We start from the raw sequence: 23,120 nt of genomic DNA on the forward strand, positions 1-23,120 counted from the left end.
TATAAATATTGAAAAAGAAATACGAATATATGTATTCAGTGTCATACTTACTGATAATAACAATTGTAGCATTTAGGGAATGAACCCTATAATCTCTTTTGTTTCCAAAATTAGTTTGATTTGGTAGACCATGTTAGTCTTTAAAAGGTTTTTTTGAAACAGCTATCATGTCAAAAAATTAGCTATCTTAAAAAAAAAAACGAGCCAAAGCTTCCATATTCAAATTAATCTCATTTGAATAATGAATACCAATACAAGAGAGATCTTTGATGTCCCATAGATCTGAGGAGGATCAAAGAGTGGCTGTTTTAGCCCAAGTTTAGCACTCCATCTGCTTTCAGTATTCTTTGTGGAGCAGCTGTAATTTAACCTGTTTTAGTGGAAATACACTCAAGCCATCTAAAGTGAATTCTCTCGAGTTTCCTCATCAACTCCAAATATCCTAGCTAACACGTCTTTCTTTCATGCCCCGGGGAAGGCAGAAGCCCAACCACCTGAGCCACCCAGGAGCCCCTGAAAATGGCTTTCTAATAGCTGCATCTGCTCAGTTTAATGGAGACCGGCTGGGGCCCAGAGGGATATGGAAGAGGAATAAACAGAGGGAGAGCTTTTTATTTTTTTTATTTTTAAAGATTTTATTTATTTGAGAGAGAGAGAATGAGAGACAGAGAGCATGAGAGGGAGGAGGGTCAGAGGGAGAAGCAGACTCCCCGCCGAGCAGGGAGCCTGATGTGGGACTCGATCCCGGGACTCCAGGATCATGACCCGAGCCGAAGGCAGTCGCCCAACCAACTGAGCCACCCAGGCGCCCGAGGGAGAGCTTTTTTTAGGGAAGTTTTCTGGGGAACGAGGCATTCAACATCCTGAAGTTTCATGCACTCTAGCCCCAGTAGTATAGGAAGAGTGCCTTTCCTCACCGTCGAGTCTAACTTCTGCAAAGGTTCAGAAACGCTCAGCCTACTCTCACCAATGTTTGAAGGGGAACCCAGCCCGGCTCACAAGCGATCGCTGAGATTTGAGAGACTTGGACCTCGCACATGCGCTTTGGGCATCCTTGGCCGCCCGCCCTTTGTGCGCAGGCCCCGCGACGCTGGTTTGTGAGGTGCGCAAGCGCATTTGTGTTTGGCATCGTTGCTTGGTTACATTTTTCTGCGCTCAAAGATTTCAAACCGCGGAGTTTCACTACTGTGATGTAGTGGCGAGGCGGGTTTGGCTTATCTCTAGCGCTAGTGTTGGGCTCTAGAGGCGGTGAAAAGCCGAGGGGAAGGGGAAGTGCTTGTGAAGCCTCCAGGCTTTGCGATGAAGAAGTTTTTTAGCTTCGGGAGTAAGAAGGGCGGGTCGTCCTTTCGCGTTACCAGCTCGCCGAGGGACGGCCCGGGCATCCTGCGTGAGAAGAGAATTGGAACCAACAGCTTCGGGTGGGGGTACAACATCCGAGACAGAGATCTCAGAAAGATCCACAGAGTTGCCAGCATGGGCAACGTAAGGAAGCTGCAGGAGATTCTATTTTTCGGGAAACACGGCGTGGACGAAAGAGACAAGATGAACAGGTAATAGGGACTTGGAGGCCGGCTGCCGGAGATGGCGGGGAGGAGGTGGGGCGGACCGGGAGAAGCGCGCACCTTCCCGGGCTCCGCCTGTGGACCGGAGCCCTCCTGTCACCGAGGGCGCTTTTCGGTCTTCCCTCCCGAGGCCCCCAGCAGGGGTCTAGCGCCCAGGCTGGCTGTCTGAGCATGAAAACAAAAGCTTCAGCTGCCTTTGGACCCACTCATAATTCCCCGTGTAGACCACTTTACAGACAGGTGGTTTTTTTTGTTTTTTTTTGTTTTTAAGATTTTATTTATTTATTTGACAGAGAGAGACAGCTAGAGAGGGAACACACACAGGGGGAGTGGGAGAGGGAGAAGCGGGCTCCCTGCTGATCCCAGGATCCCAGGACCCTGGGAACATGACCTGAGATGAAGGCAAGCACTTAACTGACTGAGCCACCCAGGTGCCCCTCTTACTTTCTATTTAAAAAAAATTGCGGGGCACCTGGGTGGCTCAGTTGGTTAAGCGACTGCCTTCGGCTCAGGTCATGATCCTGGAGTCCCGGGATCGAGTCCCGCATCGGGCTCCCTGCTCGGCAGGGAGTCTGCCTCTCCCTCTGACCCTCCCCCCTCTCATGTGCTCTCTCTCAAAAAAAAAAAAAAAATCTTTAAAAAAAATTGGGGACTGCGGGTGGGGATTGGTATCTTCTGACAACGTTTAACCTCTTCAGAAGTAAAGGGAATGTTTTTACCTGTACTTGTAGATTTTATTCATACATTAAATATATACATGTTTTTTGTTGTGTGTAGCTTTATTACATATAAGTGATTATAGATTAATCATTTTTTTAGTTACATCCTTATGAAAATAAATAATATAAATGATACTATAAAAGTATATAAAATTTTAGTTGTGTCCTTATGAAAAAAATCAAAAATAGGAAATATAAATGATTGTTGCAATTTCAGATGTATTGCTTTACTTTATAAAAGTTTTCTTTAAAAATACTGAACTCTGGGGTGCCTGGGTGGCATAATCGGTTGAGCATCAGAGTGTTGAATTCGGCGTGGGTCGTGATCTCGGGGTTGGGGGGTGGAGCCCCATGTCGGGCTCCATGCTTGGTGGGGAGACTGCTTGAGATTCTCGCCCTCTCCCTCTGCCCTTCCCCCCCGCTTGTGCATACTCTCTCTTTTTCTCTAAAAGAAAGAAATCTTTAAAAAATATTGAGCTCTCCAATGTATTTATCTACTCTTTCAATCCATTTATTTATCAAATAGAATCTGAACACATGTAATGTAGGAGACATACTCTACCCAGAATCTTTTCATTCTTAAAGACTTCATGTTGCCCAGTATTAGTAAGATGAGAAATTCTATTCATTTATTTATTTATAAGATTTTATTTTTAAGTAATCTCTATACCCAACATGGGGCTTGAATTTATATCATTGAGACTAAGGTTGCATGTTCTACTCATTGAACCGGCCAGGTACTACTAAGATGAGAAATTTTATTTTATTTTTTTAATTTTAAGAGAAGATTGATTTATTTGAGAGAGAGAGAGTGAATGGGAGTGGCTGGGGAGGGAGAAGGGAGGGTTAGAGGGAGAGAGAGGATCTCAAGCTGACTCCACGCTGAGCACGGAGCCCGACATGGGGCTGGATCTCAAGATCTGGAGATCATGACCTGAGCCAAAACCAAGAGTCGGACACCCAACCAACTAGCCACCGAAGTGCCCCTAAGATGAGCAATTTTAAATTGAAGTATTAGGACTTAATCTCAGTTAAAGCTTTTCCTCTTTCCTTTCAAACGAAAACATTTCTGAAGATAGGAAATTGTAAAAGTTAACCTTTACTTGTCCTTTTGAAATTTATAATAGTATTAAATACTACTCTTGATAATTGGTAGTACTTGATTTTCATGTGATTTATAAATCGAAATATTTAATAAAATGAGCTGTCCCTGTTTATTTAAATCCTGAGTTTCCTTTGGCTTAGTTTCTTGAAAATCAGAGTAAGAATTACTTAAAAAACATTCTCCATTATTTTAGTCCTCTTTTCCCATAATGCTTTCAGGAACTAAAATTTATTTAAATGCCAGGCATATGACTAGAACTGCAATAGACCTGTTGTGTATATCATTATTTCATGTAATGTAAGGCACCATAGATTGTCTGATGCGCCAGTATTTTCTGTACCAATAAGAAATTTCAAAACAATTCTGCCAATTATAGTTGTAAGACATTTTGAATTATAAATTGCATTCCAATGTCAGAGATATTAAAAGGTGACAAAATGAGCATCTTAGAATCACTGAAATGTAGTATTCTTGCGAATCCTTAAAACATATCTACAAAGTAGGCATAATTGTATCACTTCACCTAATTGGATGTTGTCTTTGTAAAATAGTAGTAATAGTAATAGTTATAATAATATTATGTAACAAACTTTGCATAGATCCTCATTTAAGCATCACGCCGAGGTCTTGTGAGATAACTAGTCTTTATTTATTATTATTATTTTTTAGTAATCTCTATACCCAACGTGGGGCTCGAATTCACGACCCTCAAGATCAAGAGCCACATGATCTTCAAACTGAGCTGGGCAGGGGACCCGAGATGACTATTTTTATCCCCATTTTGTTGATGAGGAAATTGAGGATAAGGCTAAGTAGGTGATAACTGTTAAGTGACAGAGTTAAAGTAGGATTCAAACCCAAGTTAAGCTGAATCCTGAGGTCATGCTCTACCTACTCAGATAGGCTGCTCTTTATTAGTGTGGTGAAGAATCACTAATAAATATTGTACTTTCTTCAAAAGAAAACTAAATCTTTGTTTTGGAGTCATAGGAATAAGATGCTATTTAACGTTTACAGTTACATGAATTAACTGCAGGTTTTGAAATAGTGCACTATAATTTCCTAAAAAGTTCTTTCACTTTCATAGGACTGCTCTCCATTTGGCCTGTGCCAATGGCCATCCAGATGTCGTTGCTGTCCTAGTGGAGAGGAAATGCCAGCTTGACCTCTTTGATAAAGATTATAGGACTGCTCTGATGAAGGTATGTGGAAGCAGCTGTGTCTGCCTGAGATGGATTTGATTTAATTACTTAGAATGAAAACTTATTGCATTTAAACGGAACTAATTGGTGAAACCTGTGGCATGTTTACTTTAAATTCCCAGAATTGACACTCTGTTTCTTGGTATAATACTGACAGGCTGCACAATGTCAGAATGAGAGATGTGTGACTATTCTTCTAGAACACGGTGCTGATCCAAATCTTACGGACATTGCTGGCAATACTGCGCTCCACTATGCCGCCCTTGGTTCGAATACATCAATAGCAGAGAAGCTGCTTCTACACCATGCAAATATTGAAGTGAGAAACAAGGTACAGATCAACTGTATTTATAAAGTATTTGAAATAATATATATATGTATATATAAATTTTTTTAGCCACAAATCATTTTATTTACATATTTATTTATATGTGTAATAAATACATATACTGAATTCTATACATCAGGTCCTGTCATCCTGGAAACAACTCCAAAGCCAGGGCAGGGAGGGCTAGAGAAAGGTGATGCCCATGGAGAGGGCGAAGTTCTGTCTCCCAGCCCCGCTTCCACCCCAGAAAGAAAATCTTCCCATTAGTGCTTTGGAGTGGATGGTGGGCTCAGAGCCCACAAAGGATTGAAGGCCTAGAGGGGAGTGGAGGTGGTGGAGGCTGGGTGCTGTGCAGGGGCTTAGGAAATGGGTGCTGCTGGGAATGGGTGGGAGACCCTCACCCAGTGGGGTAACTTGGGTGAGTGCAAGTGGGAGGAGAAAGCAGCAGGTTGCAGGCCCTGGGCACTCGAGGCCCCAAGGTTCTGAAAATGAGAGCAAAGGGATCAGGTCATGACATCCTACAGGGGCATTTACTTGTGCTTGTAGCCACTCTTCCCGCCACGTACCACATTGGGGTCTCCCATTTCAGAGAGTAGTTCCTGCTCAGCCTTGTGTAGTTCCTCAGTGGGGTGGTAGCTGTACATGGGGAGTAGTTGATGACCACGCGCACCAGTCCACCTTCTGTTTCTGTGACATGCATTATTTCTACCACTGCCCTTACAGAAACACTGTTGGTTGACATAGGTAGGGTCAGTTTTTCATATTTGGAAGCTCCTGCATTCCCTGAATGAAAATATTTTGAAATAACTTAATTGTCTAAGATTTCACTTTAATGATACTTTTTTTTTTTTTTTTAAGATTTTATTTACTTGAGAGAGACGGAGAACAAACATGAGTATGGAGGAAGGGCAGAGGGAGAGGGAGAAGCAGGGGAGCCTGATGCAGGGGTGGATCCCAGGACCCCGGGGGTCATGACCTGAGCCAAAGACAGACGCTTAACTGACTGAGCCACCCAGTTGCCCCAAAGCCACTCTTTTAATTCCGAGTCCATCTCCTCAGTGACCCATTTGGATCAAGAGTGCCTTATGTTGCCATCTGGGATCCTGATACCATTGACAGAAGAGAATCAAGCATGTTTGTGTAACCTGGAGAAAACCTTCATTTTTTTTTTTAATGGTTTTATTTATTTATTTGACGGAGAGACGGTGAGAGAGGGAACACAAGCAGGGGGAGCGGGAGAGGGAGAAGCAGGCTTCCCGCCGAGCAGGATGTGGGGCTCGATCCCAGGACCCTGGGATCATGGCCTGAGCTGAAGGCAGACACTTAACGACTGAGCCACCCAGGCACCCCGAAAACCTTCATCTTTATTGGAAAGCTCTCAAAACTATATCCCCAAAACTCTAATTTCTCAAATGTTAATGTTTCCACAAAAAGTATTGTCAAATGGGGATAAGCAAATTTAAACGGATTTCTTTTGTGCTAGATATATAGTGCAGTTTTGTAATATTTCTCAGACATAGATGATCATTGAATCTTTCTATTGGGGCACAGTACTTACCTTCCAGCAAAGTATATGTTCTTCGGAATGTAATTTAAAAAACACTACTCCAGAGATAATCATTTAGGTTGCTAACTCAATAAAAATACTTAAAGCATTTACTGCTATGTTTTAGATTTTGGAGATATAGAGAAAAAAAATAATCCCTTCCCTCAAGAAGCTCTTGGTTTAGAGGGGGTGCAATAAAATAACTAGAGTATACCGTAATAAATACTGTGATAGAAGCCAAGATTCTTGGAACCAGCCAATGAAGTGAGTTTTGGAGAATGACTGCAGTTAATCTGTTGAAGAGGTGGAAGAGGGCTATTTAATTTAGTTTTATTTATTTATTTATTTATTTATTTTTTAAAGATTTTATTTATTTATTTGAGAGAGAGAATGAGATAGAGAGCATGAGAGGGGGGAGGGTCAGAGAGAGAGGCAGACTCCCTGCCGAGCAAGGAGCCCGACGCGGGACTCGATCCCGGGACTCCAGGATCATGACCTGAGCCGAAGGCAGTCGCTTAACCAACTGAGCCACCCAGGCGCCCAGTTTTATTTATTTTTTAAAAAAGATTTTATTTATTTATTTGAAAGAGAGAGAGTGGGTGAGAGAGTAGGAGCATAGGGGCAGGGCAGAGGGAGAGGCCAACTCCCCTCTGAGCAGGGAGCCTGACTTGGGGCTGGATCCCAGGACCTTGGGATCACGACCCGAGCTGACCTGAGCCCAAGGCAGATGCTTAGCCGACTGAGCCACCCAGGCCCCCTGAGGAGGGCTATTTGAAAGAGAAGGAGCAGCTGGTGAAAGCACAGAAGGGTGAGAGTACTTTCTATATTATATATTTGAGTTTAGAGGATCCTTTATAAGTTTTAAAATTCAGTATGGAAATATGTAATTGTGTAAATTATAAATTGTTTTTGCACTTTTACAGGATGAACTCACACCATTTTTACTTGCTGTAAGTGAGAACAAACAGCAAATGGTGGAATTTTTAATAGAAAAAGAAGCAAATGTACATGCAGTTGATAAGTTGCAAAGGTACAGTAGTTTTGGGTTTTTTTTTTAAATCTTATATTTTTCTAGAGTGGCACAGTTACTCAAGTCAGAAAGATTAACTTAATAAGAGGATTAATTTATATAGTGAAAAATGTCAACATGTCATCAGTTAGGCAGAAAGCAATTATTCTGACGGGGCAACATGAAGAAGTATATGGTAGAATTTATATTCCTTCATATTATTGACTGATGTCATTTGCAGTCTTTTTTGTTTTTTGCCATATGATTTTATATTAGCTAAAGGGGTTTCATATTAGTTTTATAACGTGTGGACTCCTAACTTTTATTTTACTTTATGATGCAATACTGGGCTTCTTAACCCTTTTATAATATTTTTGAAACTTCTACTTCATATATATTTTCCTTAAAAGATGAATATTAAACATAAATAGGAGTTGCTTTGTCTTTTGGATGACTCTTTAAATTGCTTTTTGTTTTTGAAGAATACTGACGTTGGATGATCCCTAAGTGATTAATAATTACTGTTACCAGATAATATGGGCTCATCATCCTTTTTCATGTTCAGTATATTTTTTTTTATTTTCATTGGTAAGGATAGAGGATGAAAGATAACTTTAATTGAATAGACTTTTCCTTTAATGAGGACAAATCATAGGTGGGTGATAAAGAGAAAAGAGATGGGCTTTAGATTGACACAAGACTAGGTTGAATTCCTAGCTTTCCTACTTGCTGGGTGTGTGACTTTGGAAACATTACTTATCATAACCAGATACATTTCCTGATATGAAAAGGAGGATAATAATATATCCTTCACGGGTGGTTGTGTGTACTATTTTATATATATATAGCATTTAATTTAGTGTCTACCACGTGCTTATCTTAGCATCATTAACTGTGACTATGACTGTTTTATTACCATTAGTATGAATACTGTTATTTTCAGCCTGCAAATAAGCTTTTTTTTTTTTAATTTTTAAAGATTTTATTTATTTGAGAAAGAGAGAGAGAGCATGAGCAGGGGGAGGGTCTAGAGCAGGGAGCCAGACGTGGAGCTCGATCCCAGGACCCTGAGATCATGACTGAGCTGAAGGCAGACGCTTAACCGACTGAGCCACCCAGGCACCCCTGCAAATAGCTTTTTATACGGACCTGTCCTCTAGATGGCTTGGAAGTACACTGTATCAGATTAAGGAAGAAATGGGGAATTCTTTTTTAAAATCTTTACCATCAGATAAGTGGCCTCAGCATAGTTTCTTGTTCATCAAAGGACTTTTTTTTTTAAAGATTTTATTTATTTATTTGACACAGAGAGAGAGACAGCCAGAGAGGGAACACAAGCAGGGGGAGTGGGAGAGGGAGAAGCAGGCTTCCCGCTGGGCAGGGAGCCCGATGCAGGGCTCAATCCCAGGACCCTGGGATCATGACCTGAGCCGAAGGCAGACGCTGAACGACTGAGCCACCCAGGCGCCCCTATCAAAGGACTTTAAATTAGCAACTTCTACTGTCATAGCCAAGTAGGACAAGAGGCTTCTTTTTTGCCCTTTCATTTTAGCCGTGGAGGTATTTACAAAGATGAGCACTTGAACATGTTAATGGTCAATTCTGTACTGACAGGCAAGAGATTAACCTGATAAAGTATATCAAATTAGCTGTTTAAATAACTCTTAAGTTCCTAAGGGTGAAGTTCTCTCTCTGTTATTTTAGAACAGCCCTCATGCTTGCTGTACATTATGATTCTGCAGATCTAGTCAGGGTTCTTCTTCAGCAAGGTATTAATATCTTTTCTGAAGATGCGTGTGGATGGACTGCAGAAGAATATTCTATTTTTAATGATCTTAAAGTGTAAGTGTTTACATTAAAATGTTAGTTATTACTAAACTGAGGTATATAATAATTTAACTGTTAGGTTTTTTTTTTTTTTTAAGATTTTATTTATTTATTTGACAGAGAGAGACACAGCGAGAGAGGGAACATAAGCAGGGGGAGCGGGAGAGGCAGAAGCAGGCTTCCGGCTGAGCAGAGAGCTTGATGTGGGGCTTGATCCCAGGACCCTCGGATCATGACCTGAGCCGAAGGCAGACGCTTAACGACTGAGCCACCCAGGCGCCCCTGTTAGTTCTTATGTAACAGATGAGAGTTCATTGTTTGATTCAGGCAGTTTTGGCATGGCAGTGAGTTAGCCCACATCATTTGCCAGAAATCAAGAAAAAGGCTAGACTAGTAAGAAGTAGTAATGGGTGCAGTATTCTTTATCTCAGGACTATTGAGACCTTTATCCTTAGGGATCCTAACTGTATCTGTTTCATTCCAAGTATAACCGTTATGCATGGGGTACAAATAATGTTATATCTGTGTTTTTTCTTTTTCTTTCTTTCTTTCTTCTTTTCTTTCTTTCTTTCTTTCTCTCTCTTTCTTTCTTTCTTTCTTTTGTAGATTTTATTTATTTGAGAGAGAGACAGAGAGAGAGCACGGGTGGGGAGGGACAGAGGGAGAAGCAGATTCCCTGCTGAGCAGGGAGCCTGACGTGGGGCTCCATCCCAGGACCCCAAGATCGTGACCTGAGCCGAAGGCAGACGCTTAACCGACTGAGCCACCCAGGTGCCCCAACATCCTTGTTTTTTCTAACTAGTTACTTGGGTCTTGAGATGTTCAGTTTAGTAGAAGACCCTATACTTTCCCTTGAGGGCTATCTCCTATACTTTCCCCCTTGAATTTTCCAAGAACCTGAGGAGTTCCCTAAGACCAAAGAGACCATCTTTTTTCACAAGTCATTTGGAAGGAAAAGACATCAACTACTACAGCATTGCCATTGAAACTGGTTCTGCAGGGTGCCTGGGTGGCTCAGTTGGTTAAGCAACTGCCTTAGGATCAGGTCATGATCCTGGAGTCCCAGGATTGAGTCCCGCATCAGGCTCTCTGCTCAGCGGGGAGTCTGCTTCTCCCTCTGACCCTCCCCCCTCTCACGCTCTCTCTCTCAAATAAATAAATAAATAAATAAATCTTCAAAAAAAAAAAAAAAGTAAGAAAGAAACTGGTTCTGCAGTCTGGTCATGATTGACCTTTGCTCCTAGGATGCCCTTGCTGATCCACATTCCTCAGTCTTCATGGTGATCCACAGTTAGACTTCAAAGTTACAACTTTTTTTTCGTTTACTACATAAGCTTCTATGCTCAGCTATTCCAAAGCACCAGCACCCTGTTCTGTCAGCTGGGCCTCCTAGCTTTAGCCACACACACCCTTCCCTTCACACTCAAAAGCCTTACGTGAAGCCCATATGTTAGCCCAGACCTTCAGGATGAATTATCCTTGTCTCTTCTTCCAGCAGATGGTAGTTGGGACCATTCTAAGCTGTTAAAGAGGTTCAAATAATGCTGCAGGAAGAGACTGGACTTCTCTTTCTCCTTTGTTCCTAGACCTATATCCCAAGCCTGCTTTAAATCCTATGGAGCGCCTTTTCTTATTAGGTGATGAAAGGTCTCATATTGCCCTTCCCAGAGTAGTGGGCATCACCTTTCCCGAAAGGCCATGTTTTGGGTTTAATATTTCATTAAATCCTCTTAACAACCTTGTAAAATAAGGCAGTAAGATGCCTGTTTTATAGAGGAAGACTCTGAGCCCAAGAGAAGTGGCTTGTCCAAGAGGAAATAGCTGTGAGACTTAGGACTTCTGAGTTCTAGACACTTTCCATTATGGCAAGCTAACTCTAATTTACTAATTACTAAATTACGAATTCATGACTGGTTCACCTTACTTTTTTTCTCCTTTAATTACATACTTAATAAAAAGTGTATAGAACTTACAAATGGGAAGTATATGGGGTACTTCAAGCTTTGATATTAGTTCTGATATTATTTGAAATACTCCTAAGAATTTGATATTTGGTAAATGTTTTTCATATCAGTATTAAAAGAGTAACATTGTTTATCACCCTTTTTTATATGTAGCAGTCGCCAACTAATTGCCGAACATAGAGAAGAAAAACTTATCAATTATTTGCAAAGTAAGAATGCAGGTAAGACTTTCCAGAGTGAATTACTTTTGGTGGTCCTAACATAGATGAAGTCAGAGTAAGGAAGTTTTGATAATGAAAGAGCAATGAAAAAAAAAAAAAAACCTACTGTGTAAATTGCATATGTATTTTTTTCTTTCTTTTCTTTTCTTTTTTTTTTTTTTTTTAAGATTTTGTGTATTTATTTGACAGAGAGAGATAGTGACAGCAGAAGCAGGGGGAGTGGCAGGCAGAGGGAGAGGGAGAAGCACGTTTCCCGCCTAGCAGGCAGCCCGATGTGGGGCTTGATCCCAGGGTCTGGGGATCATGAACTGAGCTGAAGGCAGACCCTTAACCACCCAGATGCCCCCATTTTTTTTTTCTTTCTTAATTTCTTTCTTAATAGTCTAGTATTCAGGATTATTTAAGAAGTTAATTGTAGGCATTGCTGTCATGAACAATGGGAAGAAATCAGAGGGAGACAAACTGTGAGACAAACTGGACTCTGGGAAACAAACTGAGGGTTACAGAAGGGAGGGGGGTGGGGGGATGGGGTAACCAGGTGATGAGTATTAAGGAGGACACGCGTTATGATGAGCAGTAGGTGTTTCATGCAACTAATGAATTGTTGAACACCACATCAAAAACTTATGATGGACTATATGCTGGCTAACTGAACATAATAAAAAAAATTAAAGTACCTCAGTATGAACAACAACAACAAAAGAAGTTAATTGTAGGTAATTTAAAATATGAGGCGGTATTGTCTGAAAAGAAATTCATTATTTTAGTCATGACCCCTAAAATCCCATATGATATCTTTGTGTAAATAAGAAAAAGAGATTTTTAAGTTAGTATGTTTTATGTTTTCTCTATAAGCATATTATAATAAATTGAACCTGTTATGAAAATGGATCTTTTAATTTTTACAAGTGGATTACATTTAGTAAATATTATTATATAGTGATTTGTCTCATTAAAAAAGGAACTATCCTTAAAACTGGGGACTTTACAATACCTTCCTGGTATCGTAAACAAATGGCAAACAATAAGAACTGCAAAACTTAGCTAGTATGCAGCAATACCAATGAGACTTTTTTTTTTAAGGTAACTGTCTATTGGTTTTGCAATTTACTTATTTTCATTTGTTCACTTAACAAATAACTATCAAGTGTCTTTTAGTTCCTAAGTGTTATTCTGATGTTGTAGAATGCAAACATTCAAAAAACACAATCCCTGCCCTCCAGGAATGTGTTATTATCATTGTCATTTTTATTATTTACTCTACTTTATTCAGTGCTTACTATGTGCCAGAGTCCCCTAGTGCTTATGATTACCATTGTTATTTTTTTATTGGCATTTAATATGTTCCAGATACTATGTCCATAGTGAGGAATTAGAGTTTTAGGAGAGTGGGTAGAATTTAGGGTAAGTATGCAGACTGAATAGTAAGTTTGCCAGGTAAAGTGGCAGAAGGACGATGTTTGGCAGGAGAAACATCCATCAAGATTACATGTTTTGCAGACGGAACAGCAGTGCAAAGGCTAAGATGTACGAGTGAACTTCGGAGGATTTATGAGCAGTTCAGTTTTGCCAGTACAAAAAGTGTGCTATGGGAACGGTTGGAATGAGGTGAATACTTAGCTAAGGCAAGCTTATGAAAGTTTTTCAGTCGTATGGAAAGGAGTAGATCTTACCCTGTAGACCTTGGTAACTTTATCAGGTAAAACGCTTTTAGCTGCAAATAATAGGTGACTTATAACAGTGACTAAAACAGGGGCACCTGGGTGGCTTAGTCAGTTAAGTGTTGACTCTTGGTTTTACACAGTCTCGGGTCATGAGATCAAGCCCCACATCACGCTGGGCTCCGTGCTCAGCACGGAGTGGGCTTGAAGATTCTCTTCCTCTGCCCTTCGCCCCATTCTTGCACTCTATTGCACGCTTCCTTTCTTTCTCTCTCTTTCAAATAAATAAATCTAAAAAAAACCCAAAACAAAACAGTGACTAAAACAATAGGAACTAGAATTGTTTTGATGGTTCAGTGATGTCATCAGGGTCCCAGTTGTCTCTTGTTCAGCTTTGAGGTTGGCAGTATTTTATGTCTCCCTTCCTGGTTGGCTAATTAGCAACAGCTCCAGGCCTAGTCTCACATGACAATATCCAATGACTGGAAGGACTGTTTTTCTTTATATGTTTCTTTCATTAATTAACTAATTAATTTATTTAAGATTTTATCCATTGATTTGACAGAGAGAGAGAGACAGCGAGAGAGGGAACACAAGCAGGGGGAGTGGGAGAGGGAGAAGCAGGCTTCCTGCGGAGCAGGGAGCCTGATGCGGGGCTCAATCCCAGCACCCTGGGATCGTGACCTGAGCTGAAGGCAGACGCTTAATGACTGAGCCACCGAGGTCCCCCCTATACGTTTCTTTTAAATAAGAAGAAAACTCAGAGGCTTACAGTGAATTTCCTCTAACATTTTCTAGGCTAGGGTGTATCGCATGCTTGTTCCTAAACCAGTCACTGGTAAATCAGGTACTGTGAATAGCTTAGAATAATCATTTCTCCTTTTGAAGCTGGGGTGAGGCCACCTTCTTTGTGTATGGGGACAACAAATATCCAAATAAAGTTGTAGTTCTCCAGCAAGAATGAAGAACTACGGAATGGCCATTGGGGAGGGAGCCAGCAGTATTTGATGCAGGGATTCATTGGAGAATTTGAAGCAGAAGGGTAATAAGATTAGATTTGAATTAGGGCCCTCTGGTTATGGCATAAAATAGGGATCACCAAGCTTTTTCTTTCAAGGGCCAGATCGTGACTATTTTAGGCCATGTGGTTTCTCAATTACAATTACCATTGTAGGGTGAAAGCAGCCATAGCAATATATAGGTGAATAGATGTGACTGTGCTCCAATAAAACTTTATTTACAGAACCAGATGGCAGGTCGGACTTGGCCTGTGGCCGTAGTTTGCTGGCCCCTCATGTGGAGGATATATTGAAGGAAACCATGTAAAGAGACTGGAAGACAAAGGAAGCTTATATTTCCTTAGCCTAGTATCAGTCCATTATGAAATTTTCACCCTTCTATACTGAAAAAGTCAGGAGGCTCAGTTTATTCAATTTAAAATGTTGTTCTTTTTCTAGGCCTTATGTCTTTCTCATTTTTTAAAATTTAAACAATTTTTTTTAAAGATTTTATTCATTTGAGAGAGAGAGAGAGAGATAGGGAGCACAGTGGGGCAGAGGGGCAGGGGCAGAGGGAGAGGGAGAAGCAGACTCCCCGCTGAAAAGGGAGCCCGATGCGGGGCTTGATCCCAGGACCCTGAGACCATGACCTGAGCTGAAGGCAGATGCTTAACTGACTGAGCCACCCACGTGCCCCCTTTCTCATTCATTTTGCTTAAAAATTTTTTATTCATTTAAGAAATAACAATAATAGTTGGTGGCTTTTTTTCCCCCTCTGGAAGTCATCAGTTAAGAGCTCATGTTTGAGTAGGGCAGTGGCAGGGGAAATATAAAGCAGAGACAGAAAAGAAGTATAGTTAATATGATTTCGTGATTATTGAATGTAAAAAGTTAGGGGAGAGAGGAAATCTAAGAAGATTCATATGTTTCCAGGTTGTACACTAGCATTTAAATTGGACATGAAGAATGAGTAGGACTTTATCGGATGAAGAGAGGAGAGCGGTGGGAGTAGGGAAGACCAGGTTTTTTTCTGTATATGTTGAATTTGATGGAATGTCCATGTAGTATATTTTCAGTAATTGGATAATCAAATACTAGGAGTTTCTAGCTGGAGGTAGAGCTTCAAGGTTGGAGGTGCAGATTTGTAATAATCTGATTAGAATTATTAAGCAAAGTGATAGCTTGGACAAAGATTGAGCTTGTCCATGGTGGAGAAACATATAGAATGAGAAGGAGGCCAGTGAACAAACCCTGGGAATACCAAAATATAAGGGTGGATGGAGGAGTAGGGGTTAGTAGAGAAGACTGAGGAGTGACTGGGGAAATGTAAGAGAGGAATTAGAGGAAGTGATGGTGAAAAAAATTAAAAAAAATATTTCAAGGAGGTGTATTACTGAAAAGAAAGAAATTACTGAAAAGAAAGTTGGATTTAACTTTTAAAAGCTCTTTGGTGGTAACCTTTTCAAAAGAATTTTTGAGTTGTACGATCTATTATTTACACGATTGGTACTTTCTACGTCCAAATATGGAAAAATAACACATCAAGTAAGGTCCTACGTAACTTTTTTGTAACTGCAGTATCTACCCGGACAGGGTCAAGGGAAAATGGTCTAGCCTGGTGAGTAGACTTGCTAACATTTTTCCATAATTGTCCAAACCTAGGAGTCAAGTGTGAGGGAAAGTGTTGTCTTTCTTACCTGTTTCTGGTGGAGATACTTGAGTTTTTCCTCACGTCCTTGATACACTCTTCTGGATGAATACGAAAACAAAAACAGCAACAGGCAGGAAGCCACTGTCAGGCCTTCTCTCTGATATGGAATCATGATGCAGCTGTATTTTGAGAGTTTTAAATTTTGATCAGAAATAGTTTACAGACCTGCAGTTTGGAGCCTTTTGACCTCTTTTAAATATTTTATTGCAGAAAACTAGTATAATACCGAGGAGAAAATATAAGGTGATACACTGAATACACTAGTCTCACTAGCTTAGGAATTCTGTGTCAGTAAAGTCAATACGTGACTATTTTGGTTAGTGCTGTCTCTCTTGATCCTCTTTTCATTTACCTTCTTCTAATATCTCCACTTCTACTGCTCCTTTCTGAATTTCATCTCTAAAGAAAGCGCTAAGGAAAATTGTCTTGGAATCCAACACTATTAGAACACATTTCTACCATATGTATGTTTGACATATATGTGTATTTCCTTCTAAGGTAATGGGCTACCTAATCTAAAGTGTATCTCATATTTTATTAGTTTCTTGTGCTAAATTTCTTTGTATCTGTATCACAGTGACAAAGTTAGTGATGATGGTCTGCCAAGACTGAAAGCATTTTCTGGATTGTCAGAAATTTTTATCTGATACACTTTTAATGTGACATGCTTTTATATTTTTTTTCCAGAAATTGGTAAACTGTGACTTAACAAGAATATGTGGCCAATTAGATTATCAAGTTTTTAACCATCTATGTATATAAGATAACTCACTTTGTTTTTCCCCAAATGAGCCCTATTGATCTTTAATGATCAAATCCACTATTTTCAGGGTGGAGCGGATAACTCATATTTTGGATGGAGTATTTTTGGCTTTTTTTTTTTTTTAGAGAGATTTTATTTATCTACTTGACACACAGAGAGATAGCAAGAGCAGGAACACAAGCAGGAGGAGTGGGAGAGGGAGAAGCAGGCTTCCTGCGGAGCAGGGAGCCCGATGTGGGACTCGATCCCAGGATCCTGGGATCATGACCTGAGCCGAAGGCAGACGCTTAACGACTGAGCCACCCAGGCATCCTATTTTTGGCTTTTTGACTAGTTTGTCGACAACTGCCTTTAATAGGTGAACTATGCTTTTAATTATGTAAGAAATTAAGGAAAAGACTGGAAACAAAACTCTATAATCAAGAGTGTGTTGTTAAACTGTGTATGATAGTTACATCTTTTTCTATAATTATCCCAGTTACCTCATTGATTCATAACTACCATAAAAATGGTATTAAGCCCTATTTATTTATGTATTTATTTTCTTTAAGATTTTTTTTTTTATTTATCTGACAGAGAGAGACACAGCGAGAGAGGGAACACAACTAGGGGGAATGGGAGAGGGAGAAGCAAGCTTCCCGCTGAGCAGGGAGCCCGATGTGGGGCTCAATCCCAGGACCCTGGGACCATGACCCGAGCTGAAGTCAAACGCTTAACCACTGAGCCACCCATGCGCCCCGAATTAATCCCTATTTAGTTGGAGGAAATTTATGTGATCTTTTCATTTTTTTATAGGAAATTTTATACTGTAGAACATTTTGGTAATCATCAGGATTCTCTTTTTTTTTCCTGATTAAAATAAGATTGTTGCTTGTTTGACATTATTTTCCGATCATTATGTCATCTCTTCTTTTTATGCCTTTATTCAGATGGGTATAGAAAAACAGGAATCTCCAAGGCAGATACTAAGAAAACCAGATTCAAGGAAAGGTGTTCTGTGAAATAACCGTCTGACTGTAATCATGTATAAAATATCAACCCAAATCATAAAAATTTCATATAATGCAGTTGTATTAGAGATTCCCAGAACGACACCCAGATTTGGTTATTCACTAGAAGAACTCACAGGTCTTAGCATATTTGTACTGATGCCTTTGGTTTATTATGGTGAAAGGATACAAAGCAAAATCAGCACAGAGGAAAGGTGCATGGAGTGAAGTCTAGAGGAAACCAAGTGCAGGCTTCTAAGAATCCTCTGCCTATGGCTGTGCTTAATTCCTCCAGCATCAAGTTATGTGCTTAATTCCTCCAGCATCAAATTATGACAACACATATGAAATGTTGTCTGCCAATACAAGAATCTTGTAGAGACTCAGTGCCTGAAGTTTTCTTGAAATGATAATCATGTAGGCATCTTCTCCCTAGCGTATACCAAAATTCCAGGTTCCCTGAAGGAAATCAAGTATACAGGATAAGACACCTGGTTTGTACCAACACTTAGGCACAGCCACTCTTACCAGCTATGGAATGGTGGGAACCCTCCCCAAATCCAAGTTCCCGGATACCAACCAAGGGCCAGCCATTCAAGTGGGATCTAATGGTGGCAGTCTTTGGCCTGCTCTATGGAATCATTGTGCACAGGAATTATAGCCCTGACTTAATTTTTGTTGTTGTTTTAAGATTTTATTTTAACAGCAAGTAATATGATGGTATCACATGGTACTGGTTTCAGTAGCATGATCTGTATTAAATTGAAGTGCTGGTTACTTTTTTGACTTTTGGTGAATATTTAACAGGTATTTGTACATAAATTACTGGGGCAATATTAGGTAATTATAATATGTTTTTTTTACCTTATTAAACTTTCATTATGATTCTTAGATTAAACAATGATTTCTGATTTAAAATTAGAATAAAAATTCTTAATTATATAGATAATCCAGTTTTGTTTCACATGATAGTGAATCCCTGTTTATAAGATTCGATTATTTAATTGTCAATTATTTTCTTGCCTAAGTATGCAATTAAAATTATTTGCTTTATGTATTTTCATATACTTCAATTTGGTGGATAATACCTGTATTCTGTTACTTCGGTCTTTATCTTAATTTTCACGGTGGCTGTATCTTACTTTAATACATGGTGATAGCAGGCTTAATGGATACCTTTTTTTTCCTTCACGATAAATAGACCTTACTTTTTAGAACATTTTCAAGTTAACAGCAAAATATAGCAGAAAGTACAGAGTTTCCATTTACCCCATGTTCCCATACATGCATAGCCTCCCCTGTTGTCAACATCCTGTACCACAGGGATACATTGTTTTATTTACATTAACTCATCTTTATCATCCAAAGTCCATAATTTACATTTCGGTGCAGTCTTGGTGTTGTACATTCTATTGGTTTTAACAAATGTATAATGACATGGAATAGTTTCACTGCCTTAAAAGTCCTCTGTGCTGTGCCTATTCATCCCTCCTTTTGCCGCAACCCTTAACTCCTAACTTGAAAAGTTTTGCTTTTTCCAGAGTGTCATATAGTTGCAATCATACAGTGGATATCTTCTTGAATGTTTATTTTTTTATTTATTTTTATTTTATTTTATTTTTTTTTTAAAGATTTTATTTATTTGAGAGAGAGAGAGAGAGAGAACTCGAGGAGGGGGAGGGGCAGAGGGAGAGGGAGATGCAGACACCCCCACTGAGCAGGGAGCCCGATGCGGGGCTCGATCTCAGGACCCTGAGATCATGACCTGAGCTGAAGGCAGATGCTTAACCGCTTAACCGACTGAGCCACCCAGGCGCCCCTCTTCTTGAATGTTTAAAAAATTAAAATTCCAAGGTAATTGAATGTAGTGATTCAAGATATTCTTTGTCCTTTGTTTTGTTTTGTGTTCATCAGTGTAGGATCTGATGACATATGCCTTACAGACTGAAAAAGTGTGATTTCTATAGACATTTGTCACATAATGGGGAGGGTTGAGAACAATGACATCATGTACTACTACCTAGCACTAACCATTGGTACCATTCTGGTCTAAGAGGTGGGTCCAGATAGACTCTCTAGCAATGAAAGTAGATAGTCTCAAGAGGTTATACTTTATAAAACCAGAATCACTAAAATCACTAAAATCTTTCATACTTACCTGCAACTGGAAATAAGGCCAGAGAGAGTCTGTTTGCTATGTTTTGCCATGCTGCAAAGTACAGTGGCTATAGACCAAAGTTTGTGATGAGATGTTTCATCCTAAACTTAACAGTCTCTGCTGAAGAGCTGGAGAAGTTCTGTTGTGTTACAGCAAAATAAATGCAGTCTCTTTTAACTGCTCCTAGTAGTGGAAGTCCAGAAGAATCATGTTATTTAGGTTTGACATTGTCGGTCTATGATAATGATTCTGCTAATGATACCGTTTTCCGTCAGTCTCATAGGGTTTGGTTACAATTATGGTCATTATAAACATTCACTTGGAGGTATCAAATTCTGATAAATACCATTCTTTTCTTGCATTTGGTAAATGTAGAGGAGAAAGTTAGATTTCTTAATGCATTAACTGCCTACCAATAATATAATTAATACTCATTCCAGTGTGGTTTCCAGGTGTGATCTTGAAGGAATACTTTTTAACAAATCATCAGTCTTATACTTTTAATATTCTGCATTTTTCTATTGTTGATTTAAAATGTATTTTGCTTTTTTCTTTAGTGGCAGATAAGAGTTCTGAAGAAGAGTCTTTAAGCAGGTAGGATTTTTATGGAGTCTTTCAAATTATGTGTTAACTAAGGGAATGCAGAGAAAAGCATTTGTTGAGTTCTGCTCTGGGCTAGACACTATATTATGTGCTTGACACTTATTACTTATATAGTCATTACAATAGCTTCACAAAGTAGCTCTGCTATTATAGCCTATTTTTTATTAGTCAGCTGTGGTGCAGGGAGGTTGATTAATTGACCTGTGATTACATAGTTAATGAGTAGCAGACCCATGATTTGACTGTCAGCCTGTGTGACTCCCATCTCCATTCTTTTGTCCCTCAGCAGCACTGGGATTAAGATACAGATCCTAGTCAGATCAACTCAGTCAAATTTAGTTATGTGTTAACCCTGATTTAGAGTTTTCTTAAGAAACCAGGTTAGTTCAAGCATTTGTCCTAATCTATTTGACAACTAGTGATAACTAGAGGTAATTACTGCAGTGGTAACTAGTCTGTTGTTTTTACTGTCAAAGATTTTAGGGTGGATCTCAGTTACCTATGGCCACAGTATGGCCATACTTTTTACATAAGCAAGACCTAATCAGGCAAATTCTTAGATATAGTGATGTCTGCTCTCCTTGAGATGAATGATTTTTCCAGAAGTGAAGGATATGTAATCTAGGTGTAGACCATGTTGCATTAATTAAATTTATCATCTATTTAGAGGATATTTCTAAATGATTCTCTACTTACTGACTTCCCAGTCTAGTTTTCCCCAGGCTAGTACCCTTGACTAGTTCTTTGAAGCTTCTTCTTTTTTTTGTAGACCTTTTTCTTTTTCTCCATGACTTTTCTATAATCTTTTCTTGATTTTTTTTTTTTTTTACTTTGTTCTCTGCTTTTCTTGGTGTTTCTTTTAGTCCATTAATTGTTTCCATTTCTGCCAGCTAAATAGTCTCTGTGTTTCTATAGACAAAATCAAAAGCACATAGAATTTCAGGATCTTAAGGAATCTTAGAGATGAATTAATCAAAATACCCTCTGGTACTGCAACCTATGTTCAACATCCTCACCAAGTGGTTGTTTAAATGGAGAATTTGAAACTCAAAAGAGATTAAAAGTGACTTATTTGGATATGATAAGTGACAGAAATGAGATTTAAATTCAGGTTTTTTCCTTTTTTCTCATCTTGTAGGTAAATGTTTTAATAATTGAAAGATGGGGAGGGGGTCTTGTGAACACAGTGAAGGGGGGTAAGGAAGGAATTAGCAGGAGAGGCCAAGTTTCAAGAAGAATAACACTGGGTTTTAGAAAACACTAGTTTTAGAAAAGATGTCAGAATATTGGGGTTTATGATAAGTTAGATAAAGATGAATTATAGGAATGAAGGATACACACACACACACACACACACACACACAAAGGAATGAAGGACACAGGATATTGGGAGTTGTTTAGAAAGGCATATTAAAATAGAGGGTTGAAGAGAATCCTGAGCAGCTTTTTTGTTTGTTGGTTTAATTGAATGAACTAGCATACTTCAGGTGTTCTGTTGAGAGATATTAAAATCATTTGAGCCACTGGGAAGAATCTTTTTACAGCATATAAGAATGTGATGTCATCTACTTCCACCCCAACTTACAGAGAGTGGCTTAGATCCTCTTGAGTAATAGGCGGAATGGAGATTCTACACAACATAGATGTATGGCCCAAGGTAGCGGTCTCCTCACTCCACCTCTTTTCTTAATTCTCTGATGCCCTGCCCATGTCCATGTAGGGTTTGGTGGGGTATGACTGGCTGTCAAATCAATAACAGGAGTTTTATTTGGGTAGTTGGTAACATGTCTACGTTGAGATGACTACATGGATGACTGAAACTCCATTTCGCTTGTTCTCCAGGAGCAGGAAATGGCTCCTACTCTTGGACATTTGAGCCTATCCTTGTTTTGGGAGTCTGTGCTTTCATAGACTAAAGACTTAAAGGTTGGAGAGTACCACTGAGCCCTGCAGAAGAGTGATAATAGGTGTGGGAACTCACAGAAAGAAAATATTAGGCAGTGTATGGGGAAATAGAGGCACAGCTACCCGGACTCTGTTTTTATAGCAGTCTCTCTTCTTGGGTATCTGAGTGCCTATGAAGGTTTTTAAGGTCTTGCTCGTTTATGTAGACCTAAATAAGGCAGGACATGTGAAGGAAAAAATTTGAACCTTATAATTTTTAATCTTTTAATCTGGGAATAGTATTCCCACTAATAACATAAATTTGTTCTTTAACATTTATATATTTATTTATTTATTTTAATTAAAGCATAGTTGACACAAGATGTTATGTTAGTTTCAGGTGTACAAGGTAGTGCTTGAACAACTCTATATGTTACACCATGCTTACCACAAGTGTAGCTACTATCTGTTACTGCATAATGCTATTACAATACCATTGACTATATTCCCTATGTTGTACTTGTATCCCTGTGACTTACTATAACTGGAATCCTGAACCTCCCATTCCCCTTCACCCATTTTGTCTGTCCCCCAACCCTTCCCTTCTGGCAATACAGAATTCCCTCTATTTCTGGGTCTGTTTCTGCTTTTTGTTTGTTCATTTGTTCTGCTTTCTAGATTCTACATATCAGTGAAATCACATAGTATTTGTCTTTCTCTGACTATTTCACTTAGCATAATACCCTCTAGGTACATCTACATTGTTGCAAATGGCAGGATCATATTCTTTTTTATGGCTGAGTAACATTCCTCTGTGTGTGTGTGTGTGTGTGTTTGTGTGTGTGTGTGTGTGTGTGTAAGAGATACATC

The 23,120-nt window shown here is 39.4% G+C and overlaps 1 protein-coding gene across 1 annotated transcript; it reads left to right on the plus strand.

The window, feature by feature from the left end:
* Positions 1 to 1,150: 1,150 nt before the first annotated feature.
* On the plus strand, positions 1,151 to 16,557 carry LOC123324866 (ankyrin repeat domain-containing protein 7-like). The gene is made up of 7 exons (XM_044915237.1): positions 1,151 to 1,550; positions 4,474 to 4,588; positions 4,746 to 4,919; positions 7,386 to 7,492; positions 9,176 to 9,313; positions 11,416 to 11,483; positions 16,541 to 16,557. The coding sequence occupies exons 1-7, from the start codon at positions 1,300 to 1,302 to the stop codon at positions 16,555 to 16,557; spliced, it is 870 nt and encodes a 289-aa protein (XP_044771172.1). The 5' UTR covers positions 1,151 to 1,299.
* Positions 16,558 to 23,120: the final 6,563 nt, after the last annotated feature.

Source organism: Neomonachus schauinslandi, chromosome 5 (assembly GCF_002201575.2).
Source record: "Neomonachus schauinslandi chromosome 5, ASM220157v2, whole genome shotgun sequence".
In the NCBI taxonomy this organism is placed as follows: Eukaryota; Metazoa; Chordata; class Mammalia; order Carnivora; family Phocidae; genus Neomonachus; species Neomonachus schauinslandi.